At 43.4% G+C, this 18,131-nt stretch overlaps 1 protein-coding gene across 7 annotated transcripts in view; it reads left to right on the top strand.

The window, feature by feature from the left end:
* myripb (myosin VIIA and Rab interacting protein b) overlaps window positions 1–18,131 on the top strand; it is a 198,875-nt gene that overhangs the window by 162,964 nt on the left and 17,780 nt on the right. For 6 of the 7 annotated variants that reach the window (XM_051882721.1, XM_051882722.1, XM_051882724.1 and 3 more), the window contains 3 exons: window positions 872–1,518; window positions 2,550–3,635; window positions 12,295–12,357. In XM_051882721.1, the coding sequence (XP_051738681.1) occupies window positions 872–1,518; window positions 2,550–3,635; window positions 12,295–12,357 (1,796 nt within the window). The remainder of the gene's footprint in view (window positions 1–871; window positions 1,519–2,549; window positions 3,636–12,294; window positions 12,358–18,131) is intronic. The other variant, XM_051882727.1, reaches the window with a different exon arrangement.

The following is an 18,131-nucleotide window of genomic DNA, read 5'->3' as shown; positions in this document are numbered from 1 at the left end:
CAATTGAATTGTTGATTCATTGCAAGATTTAAAGGTATATTTCATACAAAAAAGAAAATAATATCATCATACTCTCTCTGTGTCACATGTATGTTCTGTTTAGTTCACATTCTGTCTTGTCTGTATTAGTTCTCATTAATCACCATGGTTTCTAATTAGTAATGATCATCTGTGTATTTAAGTTCCTGCCTGTTCTCTGTTCATCGTCAGTCATTGTTGGTGTATTGAGTTATGTTGTTGGATGTAAGCCTTCTCCATGTGTATCACCAGTAAACGCTATTCTATCGTATCCTGTGTTCCTCATCTTCCTTCATGGACCATGCGTTACACTCTGATCATGTTGTTCCAAATCTGACTTTCTTTATTCTTTGGAACACAAAGATGTTTTGAAGAATTTTTCAAATGTTTTCCATACAATGACAGTACAAAGTCAGTAGGGTCCAAAAACACCAAAACTGGACCCCAATGACTTTCATTGTTTGGACAAAAAAGACTGAGACATTTAGCATTCTTTTGTGTTCCACAGAGGAAAGAAAGTCATTTAGGTTTGGAATGATATGAGGGTGAGTAAAGTATAGAATTTTCATTTTTGGGTGAACTATCCTTTTAAGACTCTTTAAAGTTGGATGCATTTTCACTGGGTGCGAAATATACAAAGGTGAAGTGTTTAATTCTGTGTCAAGTGTCAAACAAACCATAAGTGCAAAAATAATTTCACATCTGGTTGGTATTTAAAAAATTACACAGAGCCACAAGAAAATTACCACTTTTTTATTATTTTGATGTTTTCTCATTTTCTGTTTGTGTATGTGGTGCACACACACACACATCCTCTATATATGTCTGTCCAGGTGTTTGTCTCTCTCCACAGGTGCATCTTCAGTCCTGCAGTCCCCTGATGGTAACTGGATCGCCCTGCAGAGCTCCCAGCATTCCCGGCCCAGTCTGCTGACTAAGCGCAAGAGCCTTGTTTTCAGTGTGCTGGAGAAAGAATCAGGCGTTGTGTCTGCGTATGACGAAATGGGCTCTGATTCGGACCCTGAGGACCAGGGGGGCTGGGGGGCTGCCCTGTTACAGTTTCGCAGACGTCTCTCTGACGAAACATATTACACTGACTCTCAACATGACCCGGAATGGACATACACCCAACACCCACCCATCACCTCACCCTCCTCGGGTCAGTACACCAACACTGAGACCCTCAACTCAGACTCGGAGACGTCTCCTGCCCCATCCACTCGAGCAAGCAGACCAGCCCACGGTACACCCCAGAGGAAAAAAGGGCTGCCTGAAGCACACCCGTATCCTCCCTACAGACATCACGCAAGCAGTGTAGCTTCACCTCTACTGAGGCCAGAAGTTCTTGATGTGAACTTTAACCCCCGTCTGGGAGGGGACAGTAGTGATGGGGAGGAGCGGAGCGAGCAGATCAAAAGGTCAAGGAGGCGCAGAAAGAGCAAACGTGAGACATCAGAGCACAGCCGAGCACATAATGCACTGTACAGCTCTGCCACAGTGGTAAGAGAAACAACAGCCTTCTGGTTTATTTCTATTGATAAAAATCATAATGAGACTATTTATAGTGGTGTGTTTTCAACTATGGTATGAAAAGATTAAACATCTTGCTACTGTTTAAATATCAAGGCTATTCATGTGTTTTTTCACGGCATTACTGTTAAATTCTTGAGCTTTCCTTGTAGTCAAAAACTTTTAATACTCTTCTCTTTCCATCTGAGAAATGCTGTCATATCCTCCTCTGTTTATAAAAATCTAATAAAAAATTAAGTGAAGCATCTTGCTTTTACAGTGCATTTGCATTACATTAAGGTTAAGTATCTCCTACTGAGTAAGTCTAAGGTCATTTAGAGCATTCACATATGATATCAGCTAAAATTATTTTATTTTATTTTATTTTTGGCAAGGCTGTATTGCAATTTTTTATCTGATTAATTTATTAATAATTTACTTCATTTTTTTTCACTCTTTTTTCAGAGAAAACATTTAATCATTCCTAAAACAAGATAGATTTACCTGAGAAGCAAATTTACATAAGATGTTTTTTTATTATTACTGCTTTGACAAATTGACAGTTTTTTCCTTGTTACAAGTGTATATTCACATACATTTAATACATTTAATTCCAGTTTTATTCTCCGAAAAAACAAAAATACTTCTTTTGTAGTATTTGACCGAAAAGTGAAGGTATGTTACTCATTATTTGTCATCATTTTAGGTACTAAATTACAGTTGCAGCAACATAGACAGAAAGTATAAAATTAAAAACAAAAGGAAGAAAACTAGAAACCTTTTTTTTTTTTTTTTTTTTTTTTTTGAATGTTGTGAATTTGTATGTGGTTTTTATTTGACTCCAGTAGGTGGCACTGCAGGGCAGGGTTGTGCTTTTATTGGCATAAATGGTGTGAACATCCTTCAACCCTTTTATCTCAGTAATGAAGTCTTTATTTTATATTCTTATTTTTCTCTCTCTCTCTTTCATAATTTTTATCTCTCTGTCTGCTCCTCAACTCTCTCTCTTTAATACACCTCAGGAGAACAGTGCCGTCCTCCTCAATGCCATGATGATACGCCGCCAACAGAGCCAGGAGAACCCAGTTCCTCTGAATTACCAGACGCCAGACACTGTGACCCCTCCTGACCTTTTGACCTCTGACGCCATGACCCCTGAACCTGACTATCAGAACACAATGGCTCACAACTCCAGTGCCGCCAGCCCGCTGATGCAAGGCCAATCAGGGGCCAGCAAACCAGGGTTCAACCTTCAGGGCCCTTTGCTCAGGGGCTCCTCAGTAAATGAAACCCTGGAACAGGAACTGAGATCCAAATTCGGTGAGCTGGTTGGCCAAGTCAGTGAGAGTGATGTAATGTCATCTAATTTTGAGCCAATCAGGAAAGTGGGTGACAAGCAAGAGGACATGGTACGGGAGAAAGAAAGTGAGAAACTGAGACCGAAGGAAAGGCGAGAGAGCAAACGAGACAAGAGGGACGGGAAATTGAGGGAAATCGAGAAGCCGAATGAAACACAAACGGTTAGAGAGATGGACACAAGTGATGCAGTGAGACAGATAAATATAGAGAGAGAAGTGAAGAGAGAGAGGGATCGACAGAAAGAAATGGAAAGACAAGTAGAAAGAGAACGAGAAAGACAAAGAGAGCTGGAGAAACAAATCGAGAGGGACAGAGAAAGACAACGAGAGATTGAGGTGCAGGTTGTGAGGAAACAGGAAAGACAGAGAGAAATGGAGAAACAACTGAAACAAAAGCAAGAGAGACAATCAGAGATCGAGCAAGAGATAGAAAGGAAGAGGAAAAGCATACGCATGGAAAAAGACAAATTAGAGCCTAAAGTGAGTGTGAACTCCAAAGAAGAAGATAAACAGGAAGTGGCCTGTGAAACTGAGGGAGCATCAGGTAGAGTAATAAAGCAAAATAACAGTTTAGAGGAAGACAACAATGAAACAGAGAGGGAAAAAATGAAGAGAATATCACCACAGAGATGCAAATCAGAAACAGGGTCAGAAAAACAAGAACAACTTGAGACAAAGACAACAAGGTCTTCAACTACATCTCCAGACAGCATCCCCTGTGGTCTGGAGGAGCCACTGTCTCCATCAGAGGTAAGCACTGGTTCCAACCTAAAAGTTCCTCTCCTACATACTTTACTCAGGCTTTGTTTTAAACTGTAGTGAGCTGCCTAACTGGACTTAAAAATCTCAAACACAGTTATTCAGGTAGATTTATTGACAGTTTAACCAACTTTAACCACCTTGATCAGCATGATTCTCTTCAAATTGTTGCTCCACCATGACAGTAGCTGACCTGGAAGAGAAAATCGACTGTAGAAAAAGTTAAGCTAGTTTTCGCTAAAGTGTCTCTTGCAGCTCTGATATGAATGTAATGCAACGGATTTTGGACACAACAACGCATAATGTAGTAGCATAAAGTATGTTTCAGGCCTAAATAAAGCACATACTACATTGAAACAAGCTTATTTAAAGTTTTATGCAGTTGAGGAAAAATGCATAGATGCCTTATTGGCCACTTTTTTGCCCACTGCAGTATGTCAACAAATCCGCCATATTGAACTGGGCAAGACTACCCTAAACAATACAAGTAAATATAATGCATAATATATTTACATTTCTCAATCAATTTCAGTGGTTTATGATCTAAGTAGAGTAACAAAAAGTTTTGTCTCCAATTACTTAGAATCTTGATAGTTTCACTCAAAACTCATGCTTGTCACCCATACATTTGGCTTATTTTTATTGGTCATTAATTGTGGATACATCCATAATGTAATAATGTATAAAGATTTTTCATTGTGGAATTGGATTTTTCTGTCTTCAACCCCATAATTGTAGCTTTTCTTGTGCTTCAGGTCAGAACATATTAACTTTAAATCACTGTAAAAATCGAAATATATGCATATTTAAGTACTAATAATAATTGACCATCATTGATGGTCCATTAAAATTCAAATAGTGAAGTCTTCTTTCAAAATTTTTATAGCAACAAAAGACTACAGATATACTCCAAGACAGACAATTACCAAGACAAATATAGCTGCAAGCAGCGATGACGGGCCCAAGCCCGGTTGCACCGCCAACCCGGTGGCTTCAGGGCAACTGTGCACGGCGGGCAATAGGCATTTAAAACGGGTAAACATAAAATGACTATGTCAAAGTCATTTGAATACACCACATTTACTGCAGCAGTTGGTGCCCAAATGATCACAAACCACATCAGCCTAATATGCCATGTCTGTGGTTTTCTCAGACAACCTCTACAAAAGTCCAGAGCAAATTACACACTGTTATTTGCGCAAATTCAACAGTGCTCTGTTATCCAGTTATCCCTATTTATTAATTTTATAATTGTATTTTTTCATCATAAACCACACATATTAAAATTAAATGAAAGCATGCTTTTGGTGCATAAGATTGGTGCACAAACGATAGCTCATGGAGGTCAAAAAACACATGAAGAGAAGAGTCAGGATAATACAACATCAGCAATCAAGGAAGGGGGGGACTACAGAGAGAGAGAGACAGAGAGAGTGTGAAAAATCCACATTAAAACCAAAATATCTGACTTCCTGTTGGTCGGAGCTAATGAGTGTATATTAGAAAATTGTCCGGCTTAATGAGAACAATATGTGTACCGAGTTTGGTGACTATAGGTTAAACTAACCCCCCACTTTTGTCAAAAGGTGGCACTATAGAGGCCCTCCTCCCCGCCCGTTTCTAAGGCTTTGCCCATGTCTACTGGATGACAATCCTGACATGTGTGTCGAGTTTCATGCAATTTGAAGCATGCTAAGAGTCTCAAAAGCATGCAAAACAAATATTGAAGTTTATCAATGTATGCGGATATTATAACACGCTTCCTGTTCCCCTTATCTCGCCATAAATTCGTTGCCTCGCCACAGCCAAACCATTCGAGATATCAAAAATCTGCTCGCAATTTAGCATCATCGATGTCTTGACTTCATGCTTACCGAGTTTGGTGGTGATCGGATTAATCGCCTTGGAGGAGTATATCAAATTCCAGAGCATGCGTTTTTCAAACAACCCATAATAGCTGACTTCCTGTTGAGCTGGCGTATAACGTAGAGCACGAAAGTTGTTAGGCCCGATGAGGTCTATATGTGTACCGAGTTTCATACTAATACATGCAAGCGTGTTTGATATACGGACCAAGTTTTCGGACCCCATTCAAGGGGGCGCTGTAGAGCCCCTGTGCCACGCCTGGGTCCCAGCCTCTGTGGCGTCCTAATGGCCGCAGATTCCAATGTGTGTGCCAATTTTCACGAGTTTTTGAGCATGTTAAGGCCCCCAAAAAGCCCCGGATGGTGAAAAAAAAAAAAAAATCTCTTTAGAAAAACAATAGGGCCCTGCGCCTTAGTGGCTTGGGCCCTAATTATAAGATATGCCATGGCTGGTGAAATTCAAATGATAAAGCAGTAAAAGAAAAATAGTAAAACAGTATAACTAGTATGGAATGTGTTATATAAAGTGTGACGTAGTTGTAGTACAATGTTCAGTAAAGTACAGCAGTATAGCATATTATAGCATATTACTAATAATAGCCTATGAATAAGGTGTAGCATGAGTATATTTTATTATTGTAGGAATATAATAATAATAAATAATAGCAAACAATATATATGTAGTATGTATATATACATACATATACATACATACAGTATATTCATATATACAATTATGTATATATAGTAATGAGGATCAATGTGTAAAATCAGTTAATCAAGAAATTAAGACTTTCTTATTAAAGTGATCAAATGTTGAAGCAAAAACTGAGTATACCCTCTTGAAAAATTACAAAATAAAGCAAATAAAACAAGTGCAAGTTAAAGGCGATTTTTGATCAACTGGTGAAAATGTTGAATCAAAATATTTAAATAAAAGTAATTTCTCAACAATTAAAAGTGGTATATAGCCCACTGAATCATTCTCAGTCTTAATACTGACAACAACCACTTGGAACCACTTGGAATTTTCAGAAGACTTATTTTTTTTACACAAAATAGGACATTGGTACAAGAGCTTCTCCAATTCATTGTTTTAAGTGTGAAAATATAGCAAAAAGTAACTCAGAAACCCAAAAAGAATGGACTTGTGACAAAAACCTGAAACAATCAGGCCTTCACTTTAAGCTTTCATTTTGTGAACAGGAGAACTTCTTGTAATCCATACTCTGGTCTCATGAGACCAAATCAATCATTTTGGATCAAACAGCATCTAAAATTTATGCCATTGCAAGTGGGAGTACAGTGAAGTTCATTGGTAAAGAAGGTTTTTATATGGGGATGTTTGAGTGCTAAAGGAGTGGGGGAGTTGTGCTTAATCAATGGTGTCATGAATTTACACACCATTGTGATGTAATACACTCTATACATTCACCCAGGGAAAAAAAAAAACTTCATTTGACAAGTATTTCACATGACCCTTAACACTAGTGGGCACCTGTGAGGGATTTTGTAGAGACAAGTTGAGCAACACTCCTCATCAAACATCAGGGCATTCAAGGAGGTCATCCTTCAGGGGTTAAACAGAATAGATGTGAAAATTTGTTGTGAACTTGTACACTCAAAGCTAAGAAGGGTCAGATCAGTATACTTAAAATTATGGAGGACATATACATACTAGAATATTACAGGTTTCTTGAATTTAATCAAAGGTGTACTCATTTTTGCAACCCTTCTTTTAAGCAAAATTGGCTGATTTACTTATTTTACATATAATTGATGACATTTTTTCATTTTTTTATGAAGTGTAATAAATTTCAATTTTGTCATCTTTCCATGAATTGTAAGAAAAAAAAAAAAAAGGAAAAAAAAAAAATATATATATATATATAAATCAATTTGTGTATTGTGGTACAGGCACAGTATTTTTGTAAGAGCATGTAGGCGGTTCACTTTGGTTTGGAGTTGAGTCCCAATTTACTCTTTGATGTGAATGGGTGAATATAAAGTGATTTTATGCACCCAACTCTCCTTTATCCTAACTGATAAAGAAACAGCACTAAGATGTTAAGTGATTACAATAGTGAGATGAGTTTGTGGATCAACATTCTTCGTTGATAGTAGATCAACATTACTGTCAACCAATCATAGCCCTGCACCTAAAACCTGAGGCTAGTGATTGGTTGAATGTGGTTCCAGGAACATCAAAGGATGTTGATGTCCTTACTGTGTAAATTACGAGGTGCCTTGTAAGAGACTGAGCTCCTTCAGAAGATGCCTGCTCCTCTAGAACCTTCCAGCTCTCTCTCAAACCCTCAAACGTACATCTATGTCACTGATCAAACTCAAAATGAAGGTCTTCGCTTCTCATAGGTGATGAGAAGCCATGATCAAGTGCACACAGAAAAGCATGTCTGATGAAAGCCCAATTCTGTGTTGCTACTTCAGACTTACATCATGCATGAGGCATTGTGTGACGCATGAACCAGCCTGTGAAATTAATATAGAACCTCTCTAGATGTTGTGAGGGGAATGCACACAATAAGGGAGGTACTTTGTTCCTCTATGGATCCTCTTCGCCTTGCATCTGGTCCTGTCCTTTCATTTTCAGCCTGCTTCTTGTCCATTATATTAAAGGAATAGTTAAAACAAAAAATGGCAATTATTTCATCATTTACTCACCCTCATGTTGTTCCAAACCAGTATGACTCTCTTTGTTATGTAACACATACACACAAAGAAATTTTCTGACTGTTTTCCATGCTCTTTTCCACAGTCTTAAAAATAAAGGTTCTGTATTGGCATCTGTGGTTCCATGCAGAACTTTTAATATCTATGGAAATGTTCTATTTCACAAAAGGTTCTTTATAGTGTAAAAAATGTTCTTAAAATATTAAAATGTTCTTCACACTAACAAAAAATGGTTCTTTTAAGAACTATTTACTGAAAGGTTCTTTAGGGAACCCAAAATGGTTCTTCTATGGCAATTCTGCAAAAAAAAAAATATTTTTATGAGTTCATTCAACTACAGTGAATGGAGACTGAAGCTTTCTAGCTTCATAAAGGAAACTAAAGCACCCCAGATTCACTAAAAAATCTTGAAATCGTCTCAGGTTACATATGTAACCCGGTTCCTCGAGAGGGGAACAAGATGCTGTGTCAATGTCTGAAGGCCAATGTCTGAAGCACGTGTTTACACACACCAGTCCACTTTTGGCTGAGCGTGATGACGTAGCATAGTACGTCATCGAAACCATAAATAGATGCCATACCAGCGTGTTGCCAGATTCTACCTAGTGGAATGGGCCCTAACTCCTAGACGCGAAGCCATTCCGTGCGCTTCGTAGGAGAGGGAGATCATGCCAGTGATCCAATGTGAAATACTCTGCTTGGTGACCGCATTCCCTCTATTGCCACCAAAGCAGACCAGAAGTTGCGAGGACTTACACCACTGGCCTGAGACTTTCTTGCTCTTGCATCTCAGGAAAGAAAAGAAATGAAAAGACTACAAGACCAAGACCAGAGAAATCTCTTACTCTTTAGTAAAGTCAGTGCTAACAAGTGGGCCACTTTAAGAGTCAGCATTTTCTCAGAAACTAATTCCAGTGGCTCAAATGGTGCTTCTGCTAATACTCCCAGAACCAATGCTAGGTCCCAGGAAGGAACTTGTGACCGGCAGATAGGCCTCAGCCATCTGGCATCGTGCAAGAACCGAGACACCAGAGGATGTCTCCCAATAGAAGACCCATATAGGTATGTAGCTAGCTGAGATGGCAGCCACATAAACCTTTAGTGTAGATGGGTCAGCCCTGCTGACAAGCGATCTTGAAGGAACTCCAGCACTGAACTGACCAGGCAGTTGACTGGGTTCAGGTGGCGCTGCTTGCACCATGATACTAAGAGTCTCGATTTCAGGGCATACAGCTTCCTAGTGGAAGTGGCTCTAGAACTTAGAATTGTCTCAACAAACTTGGATTAGAGACCAAAATCTATGAGCTGGTACCCCTTAGGGGCCAGACCCAAAGTTTCCAGATCTCTAGCTTGGGGTGGTAGATCCTCCCCTGCACTTGAAACAGAAGACCTCTCCGAACCAGAGTCTCCCATGGAATGCCGTCTAGGAGAGATATTATGTCCCGAGAACCATACCTGGGCTGGCCAGAATGGAGCCACTAAGAGGAGGTAGACTCGGTCCTGGTGAACCCTTTCTAGGACCCCTTGGAGCAGAGCTATCGGAGGAAAGGCATACAGAAGCAGCCTCGGCCATGTCTGTACCATGGCGTCCATCTCAGGAGCTGGAGGAGTGAGGGTGAACCAGAGGGGACAGTGGGTCATCTCCTAGGAGGCGAACAGGTCCACTTCCACTAGACCGTACCTCTGTCACATCCACTCCACCATTTGTGGATGGAGTTGCCATTCCCTGAGCCTCAGCCTCTGCTGCGACAGGATATCTGCCTCCAGGTTTGCATGCCCCAGAATGTAAACTGCTCTTAGCGACTTCAATTTCTCCTCTGCCAAGAGCAGGATCTGCTGTGCTTGCCTGAAAAGGAGGCGCAAATGTAGACTGCCCTGATCATTTATATTGGAGACTACCAATATGTTGTCTGTGCGGACCAACACATGATAGCCCCTCAAGAATGGGAGGAAGTGTTTCAGAGCTAGAAACACTGCCCTCATTTCTAGGCAATTTATGTGCCAGTGAAGATGAAGGTCCCCACAAAGCCCACTGGCTGGTCGGCCATCGAGAACTGCACCCCATCCCGTGAGGGAGTGTCCATCGTTTTTTCATCGAGTTTTGCGATGGCAACACACCCCTAGAGCCTGGCCCTTCTTCAGGAACCACGGCTCCTTCCATCATAGAGCACGTAGCCCATGGTGCATGACCCTTACAACCCTAAAGGGGTGGTTCAGAGGATGGAACCCCCTGGATTTGAACCAGAACTGAAATGGTCTAATGCAGTAGGCCTAGTGGAATGACATAGGCCGCTGCGACCATGAGACCTAGCAGTCTCTGAACTTGTAGAACTGAGAGCTCCTGACATATCTTTCATAGCATTTAGGATTGATTAAACACATGTAGGAGACAGCCATGCCTGCATCGTGGTCGAGTCCCAAACAACCCCAAGAAAAGTGGTTCTCTGAGCTGGAGAAAGCACACTCTTCTTGGTGTTCAATTGCAACCCCAACTTCTTTATATGATCTCGATGTTGCACTGCCAACTCTTCCAAATGAGCCAGTTCTCCTCAAACTGGATTTGCTACACACTTAACTTTAGGGTGAGCATCTTGAACCTGTATGTCCGAAGACTATGGTTCAAGTCCCTTAGATCTAAAATTGGATGTAGCCCCCAGTCCTTTTTGAGCACAGTACTGGCCGAGTCCCTCTCTGGGAGGGGTACATTTTCTATGGCCCCTTTCACCAAGAGAGACTAGTTCTTGGTTGAAGAAAACATTTTCTGACTTCTGACTTACCACTGTTGCTACTACTCCATCGAGGTGGACGGAAGGCAAACTGAATCCTGTAGCCTTTCTCTATTGTATTTAGTACCCACTGAGAGACGTTTGGCAGTAGCATGAGCACACAATGTCTTAGTGGGCCAGAGCCCATAAGCGTCAGGACTTTTTCTTTGCCATCCTGGAGGAGATAACAGATCTGAGATCCTGTCTCCCTCGGGATGACTGAGCCTGAGCGTGCTTCCTGGTCCCCTTTCTTTTTGAGGGAGTGGGGGGAACACGGGCCCAGATCTGTGGCCCTGCAAAGCTCTTTAATTGTCTCTGGGCTAATCCCTTGCCATAATCCAATTCTTTAAGCAGGTCAGCCTGGTAAGCCTGCAAGACCACCATGGGGTACAAGGATGCACCAGCCTGACCTGCAACCGTGTAAGCCTTATCCACAAGGGCAAAAGTATCCCTACAAGGCTTGGTAGGTAAGGCGGGTTTCCTCCACGAGGATGCACTTGAGAGGGAGAGATAGCCTGTCAGCGTCTCTTCCACCCTTGGCACCCCCCGTACCCGAGCTTGTGCATAATGACCACTGTACAGTATGTTGATACAGATTCCTCCAAGACAAGGTCAGGGAAGAACAGGAGATGGTGGTGGGGAGGTTGCTGACCATGCATGCTTCTCAACCATGCAGATCACACACGTCGTGTGAGTCCTCACCCGTACTGTATCAGACACCGGCTTATGTGAAGCATTCCCATTGCATCAAGCCATGACGTGGTGTTGAGTTCCACTTGAAAAGGAACTGCTCTTCCTCTCCTTGGCGAGTTCATGAGAAGTAACTATGTCTGATTTGTGGTTCACTAAACTAGTCTGAATTGTTTGTTCACAAATCTGACTAATGTGGTTCAACTCACTGATTGTATGATCCAGCTTACCAAAGGGGAAGATTATCCGTGAATATCAACTTTAATTTAAAAAAATATATGACTTTGATTATAGTGCAGGATTCACATTGACCACGTTAATGATATTTTTTATGGTGCATTTGCATCCTTTTGAAAGCACAGGACCAGTACAATCCTCAAGGCTTCTTAATGTATCCCGCAAAAAAGAAAGAAAGTCATACAGGATTGGAATGGCACGAGGTTGAATAAATGATGACAGAATTTTCATTTTGGGGTGAACTATCCCTTTTTTACTGTCTTGTGTCTTTCATCTCTTTTATCTTTCTTTCCACTCCCATTTATTTCTGTCTCTGTGTTTTTCTCTCATTTGTCTTTGTCCCATCTCTTTCTCTCTCTCTCTTTGTATGTGTTTCTCTGTGTCTCCTTCTTGTTGGTTCAGGAGGGTCTGAGCGATCGTGCCCTACAGCAGAGGTTTCAGTTACTCTCCTCTCTCTTACAGCAGGTGAGATATATCATAATGAGAAGATGTAGTAGAGCTGGAGAGATTCCTCCTTAATCAAATGTGTACTTCATTAATCCTTACCTCAGAACCTTTTTATGACATTACAGAGTAGGTTAGAAGCAGATACACAGTAGGGGAAATCTTCCTTTAGATTTCTCTTTTATCTACAGTATTAGTGGTGATACTGAGAGAAGCACATGATGGTGTAAAACAATAACAATGCTCAGTTCTCTGTCAGTCTCCATGGTTCAAAACTAGAGCACCATTTTACTAGCATACACTGTTCAAAAGTTAGAGACCGGTAAGATTATTTTAAATGTTTTTGAATGAAGTGTCTTAGGCTCACCAAGGCTGCATTTATTTGATCAAAAATACAGTAAAACAGTCATATTGTGAAATTTGTATTAGTATGAAAATTGTTTTTCATTTATTTATTTGTTAAAATCATGCATAAAATAACACTGTAAAAAAAAAAAATCCCGTAAAATTTACGGTAAAAAAATGGCAGCTGTCGTTGCCAGAACTTTACTGTAAAAGATACGGTAGAAACGTAAAAAAAATCCTGTTAAATTTACGGTAAAAAAACGTATTTCATTAACTGATATAATGTTAATTTACCAACCTATTGAAGTACTAATATCTGTTTTGTACCTTTGTAATACACTGACAACCACCAAACACAGTGGTGATGAGAGTCACATGATGAATCAAAGCTGAATGAATCAAAGCAGCTTTTCCACAAGCTGAGAAGGACAATACTAATATATAGAAGGTGCACACAGTGTCATTCACACAAATGCTAAACACCATCATGGTAACACAAATGAAATTTTAAAAATGCAATAAACATTAATTTAACAACATTAGATGTAACATAAAACCCTAATGTACATAACTGATTAGAAAAATCTAAGAAAAACTAAGAAGAAACAGTTATTTCAACAAAAATACATCAAATGTGAAGTGTCACGCAGGGAATTGTGGGAATGTCAATTTATGGTTTTTCACTGTAAATTATACAATGACATGTTATTTTTCACTTCCAAACTGTAAATTTAACAGTATTTTACCGTAAAATTACATGAAATGTACCGTTAGATCTATTACAGTTATTCACCGTTTTCCACTGTTTTTCACCGTAGCATTTTTACAGTCTTTTACAATTGAAGGTTATAACAAGATTGCTTAAAAATGTGGGACACAACTGAATGTAACTTTTAAAAAATAATATTAAAAATAAATTAAAATGAAATCATTTGATATAATAGACAAGGACATGTCCTGTTAGGTTGAACAGGCTAAAAACCTGAACAGAAATTAGATTTTTAAACTAGCTCATTTTCATGCTGTAAATTGTGTGTTAAAACCGTTTATGAGACATAGTTGTCTAACATGTCTAAAAAACATGAGTTCCCTTGCGATACTACACGAGTACTGCGTCGTTCGTCTTATTAATTAATATTGACTATTAATAAGACAAGACGCTATGGGGAAAATTCCTTTTTCTCCGATTCTGAAGCCTTTATACAATCACACAGTGTGAACTGCACGGCCATTGGTTCGTGAAGTTAAAGAAAACGAGCCAATGACGGCACGGAACGCACGAGCCAATGGTGAGCGAGCCCGCTCGAGCCCGCCAAAAGGGGCGGATTTCTGAGCAAATTTCTGCGACGTTGATACAAATGTTGCGCCACGTTTGTGGCACATGCAGAGCCCCTCTGCACGCTGATGTCGGGCACAGTGAGTGCATGCGATGTCTGAGCAAGTCCCACGCAGAAGCCGCGCTCACTGAATCAACCTGCTCTCATTGCGAGGGTATGAGTCTCGCCTCTTTGCGCTCGCGGGTAGCATTCTTCTCCGAACGCGACTCCGCCCCTCGCGCCCTCACGTTTTCTTCCTCCTAGGGGCCTGTGAGGAAAAAACAGCGGGGCAGAGGATCCCAGCGCTTGGATGAGAGTGAGTTCACGTCGGCTCAGGTCCCGCGTGCCTCACTCTCTCCACATGAAGAGGTTTCCCCCGTCCTTTTCTCCCACCCAGACCAACGCCCCTCTGCCATCACGAGTGACTTGGTCTCGTTCGGGGGATCTGATTATGAGCCGCAGGACGACAGCATGTCCTTGGTGGCTTCAGATGCTGAGGAGTGGTCGGGCTCGCTTCCTGAGCAGTCAAACAGCTCGGTCTGGAGTGGTCTGCGCCTGAGGAACCCACACGCAGCCGCTTAGACAAGTGGTACCTGCCTGGACGTCGAAAAGCGCCTCCTCAGCGGTCAGCGCCCTTTTTTCCAGAGGTATCCATGGTGGTACTCCAGGTGTACCAGGCGAAGCTCCTCAGGGACCTGGATGAGGCTAGACACGACTCAGCCACCTTTCAAGATCTGCCATGGACTTGGCCCTACGCACCACAAAGACCACGGCTCAGGCTATTGGGCGTTTGATGGCCAGCCTGGTGGTGCTGGAGCGCCACTTATGGCTCAACTTGACTGAGATCAGGGACGCGGATAAGGCCGTCTTCCTTGACTCACCAGTTTCCCCCACTGGTCTCTTTGGGCCCGCCGTCGATGGTTTCACCGAGCGCTTCACAGCGGCACAAAAGTCGTCCCAGACCATGCAACACTTTTTGCCAAAACGCTCCAGCTCCTCTGCTTCGAGCCACCCTAGGTCAGCGCCAGCTCAGCAGCAGCCGCCCAAAGACAAGCCACCAGCCACTAAGCCTGCAGCACGTTCTGAGCACAGACGGCGCTCGCGCTCTGCTTGGCGCCACCCTGCTCTGGTGCGACAGGGACTCCGGCCCAAGATAGCATTGGACCCTGCGCCTCAGAAGTCGGCCTGAAGTCCAAGAGAGGAAGAGGAGGAGGCTAAGTCCCGCCGCGGCTGGACCACCCTCCAAAATGCCTCTCCCAGTTTTCCTGTCACCCCGTTCAGTTCCGGGTGTTCAAGAAAAAGTGTTTGCTGCCTGCACAGAGCCTGTTAAAATGCCCTGGCAGTGCACCGCTGTGATAGCGGACATAAAAAACAAACATACTCAAAAAGAGAGCAAATTTCCTCTTCCACCCGATACACGCACCACAGTCCCTCACAGCGACTTAGTACTAGAACCAATTCAGCCCCTCGCCACATGGACCGAGGCCTGGCAGGTGTCAGCTTTGGTTCTGAACATAATAAAGCGAGGTTCTGTACTCCAATTCGCTCAAAGGGCCCCGTTTTTCAACGGCGTGGTCCAAACCTCTGTGGAAAGCAAGGAAGCACATGTCCTGCGTTCCGAGGTAAACACCATGCTGGCGAAAGGAGCCATAGAGGTGGTTCCTCCAGCACAGAGTGAGTCAGGTTTTTACAGCAGGTACTTCCTCGTCCCCAAAAAGGATGGCAGTCTCAGACCCATTCTCAATCTCAGACATTTGAACAGGGCCCTGATAAAGCGTTCATTCAGAATGATCACTTTGAAGCAGATCTTCCCGCAAATACGCCCGGGAGACTGGTTCTTTACCCTGGATCTGAAAGACGCTTATTTTCACATCCAGATAGCCCCCCATCACAGGCAATTCTTAAGATTCACCTTCGAAGGAATGGCATATCAATACACGGTCCTTCCGTTCGGGCTATCTCTGGCTCCCCGCACTTTTACGAAGTGCATGGATGCGGCTCTCTCCCCTCTGAGACAGATGGGTGTGCGCATACTGAACTACCTCAACGACTGGCTCGTTCTGGCCCAGTCGGAGGCGGAGCTAATATCCCACAGATCCATCATCCTCAACCACTTAGAGTGCTTGGGGCTCAGTGTCAATTTTACAAAGAGCTCGTTATCTCCCAGCCAACAAGTGTCGTTCCTGGGGATAATTTTAGACTCGACCCAATTGAGGGCCACAGTCACTCCAGAGCGTTCTCTGGCCATCCAGCAGCTCGTACAAACCTTTACGCCCGGGGCTTCTCTGCCGCTCAGAACGTTTCAGAGGATGCTAGGTCTGATGAGTTCAGCATCTCCGGCTCTGCAGCTGGGCTTGCTTCACATGCGCCCTCTGCAGCTCTGGCTGAAACCACGGGTCCTGCCCCTAGCCTGGCAACATGGTCGTTGCTCGCTCAAGGTGAACAAGGCGTGTGTCACAACCCTGGCCCCTTGGACGAACCCTTGCTGGTTCAAACAGGGCGTGGCAGTTGGGGCGATAGACAAGAGGAAGGTTGTCTTCACAGATGCCTCCAAGACGGGTTGGGGAGCTCTGTGCGACAACCGTCCGGCCTTTGGTGCTTGGAACGACCTGGAAAGCAAGCTGCATATCAACCGCCTGGAAATGATGGCGGTATATCGAGTTCTCCAGGTTTTCCTTCCTCTCCTAGTGGGACACCACGTCCTGGTCAGATCAGACAACATGACGGTGGTGTCCTTCATAAATCACCAGGGCGGCCTCTCTTCGAAGCCCCTCTTCACTCTAGCGAAAACCATCCTAGAGTAGGCCCATTGCAACCTGCTCTCGTTGAGAGCAGCACACATACAGGGCATGCTGAACATAGGGGTGGACATGTTGTCACGGAGCAACCTTCCCTCAGAGGAGTGGTCACTCCACCCTCGCTCAGTCCAGAGAATTTGGGACGTCTTCGGGAAGGCAGAGGTCGATCTCTTTGCCTCAGAAGACAATCATCACTGACCAATATATTTCTCAAAAGCCAGGGACACGCTGGCCCACGACTGGCCCAGCCTCCTCCTTTATGCTTTTCCCACGACTGGCCCAGCCTCCTCCTTTATGCTTTTCCCCTGATTGCGCTGATTCCCCAAGTAATCAGACGAGTCAGGGAAGGTGCTCACAAAGTCCTCCTGGTGGCTCCCCTTTGGAGGACCCAACCATGGTTCTCGGAGCTATCTCAGCTATCGCCCCTGGAACCATGGCCAATCCCTCTGAGACGGGACCTCCTCTCCCAAGCGAGAGGGACAATATGGCACCCCAGACCCGAGCTGTGGGACTTTCATGTGTGGTTTCTTAATGGGAGCCTGCAAGCCTCCCTGAGAATGTCTTAAACACTATCTCTCAGGCCAGAGCTCCGTCTACAAGATGTCTCTACTCCCTGAAATGGGCCGTCTTTGCCGCCTGGTGTACAGCCCAGGGCGAGGACCCATTCACTTGTGACATATCCCAGATATTGTCCTTCCTTCAAGACTTAATGGATAGAGGCCGTACTCCCTCAATCCTTAAAGTCTATGTTGCAGCTATAGCAGCTTCTCATGCTCTTATAGCAGGGCAGTCGATAGGGAGAAACGACCTCGTTGTTCGCTTCCTTAAGGGATCCAGGAGGTTGAATCCCCCTCGTCCCCTCACGGTTCCTTCCTGGGATCTTTCTGTGGTTCTTAGAGGTCTTAAAGGCCCTCCCTTTGACCCAATCCAGACTGCCGACCTATGACCCCTGTCGCTAAAAACTGCCTTGCTTCTAGCTTTAGCATCAGTTAAGCGTGTGGGAGATTTACAGGCGCTCTCTGTGAGCCCCTCGTGTCTTGAGTTCGGTCGTAACGACTCCAAAGTCGCCCTGAAACCGAGACATGGATATGTCCCGAAAGTCCTATCTACCCCCTTTAGGGCGCAGATGGTCATTCTCTCCGCTCTTCCTCCTTCTCAGGATGAACAGGAGTTGAACCTACTCTGTCCTGTCAGAGCCCTGAGGTCTTACATTGACCGTTCCGCCTCCTTTCGTCAGGCGGAACAGCTTTTTGTCTGCTTCGGTGGCCGCACGAAAGGTCTCCTGGTCACGAAGCCCAGACTTTCCAGATGGATAGTCGACGCTATAGCACTCGCT

The sequence above is a fragment of the Ctenopharyngodon idella genome, chromosome 23, assembly GCF_019924925.1.
Source record: "Ctenopharyngodon idella isolate HZGC_01 chromosome 23, HZGC01, whole genome shotgun sequence".
NCBI classification, from domain to species: domain Eukaryota; kingdom Metazoa; phylum Chordata; class Actinopteri; order Cypriniformes; family Xenocyprididae; genus Ctenopharyngodon; species Ctenopharyngodon idella.
Note: the sequence above shows the minus strand (reverse complement) of the source record. Positions and strands in the feature narration are given on the sequence as shown.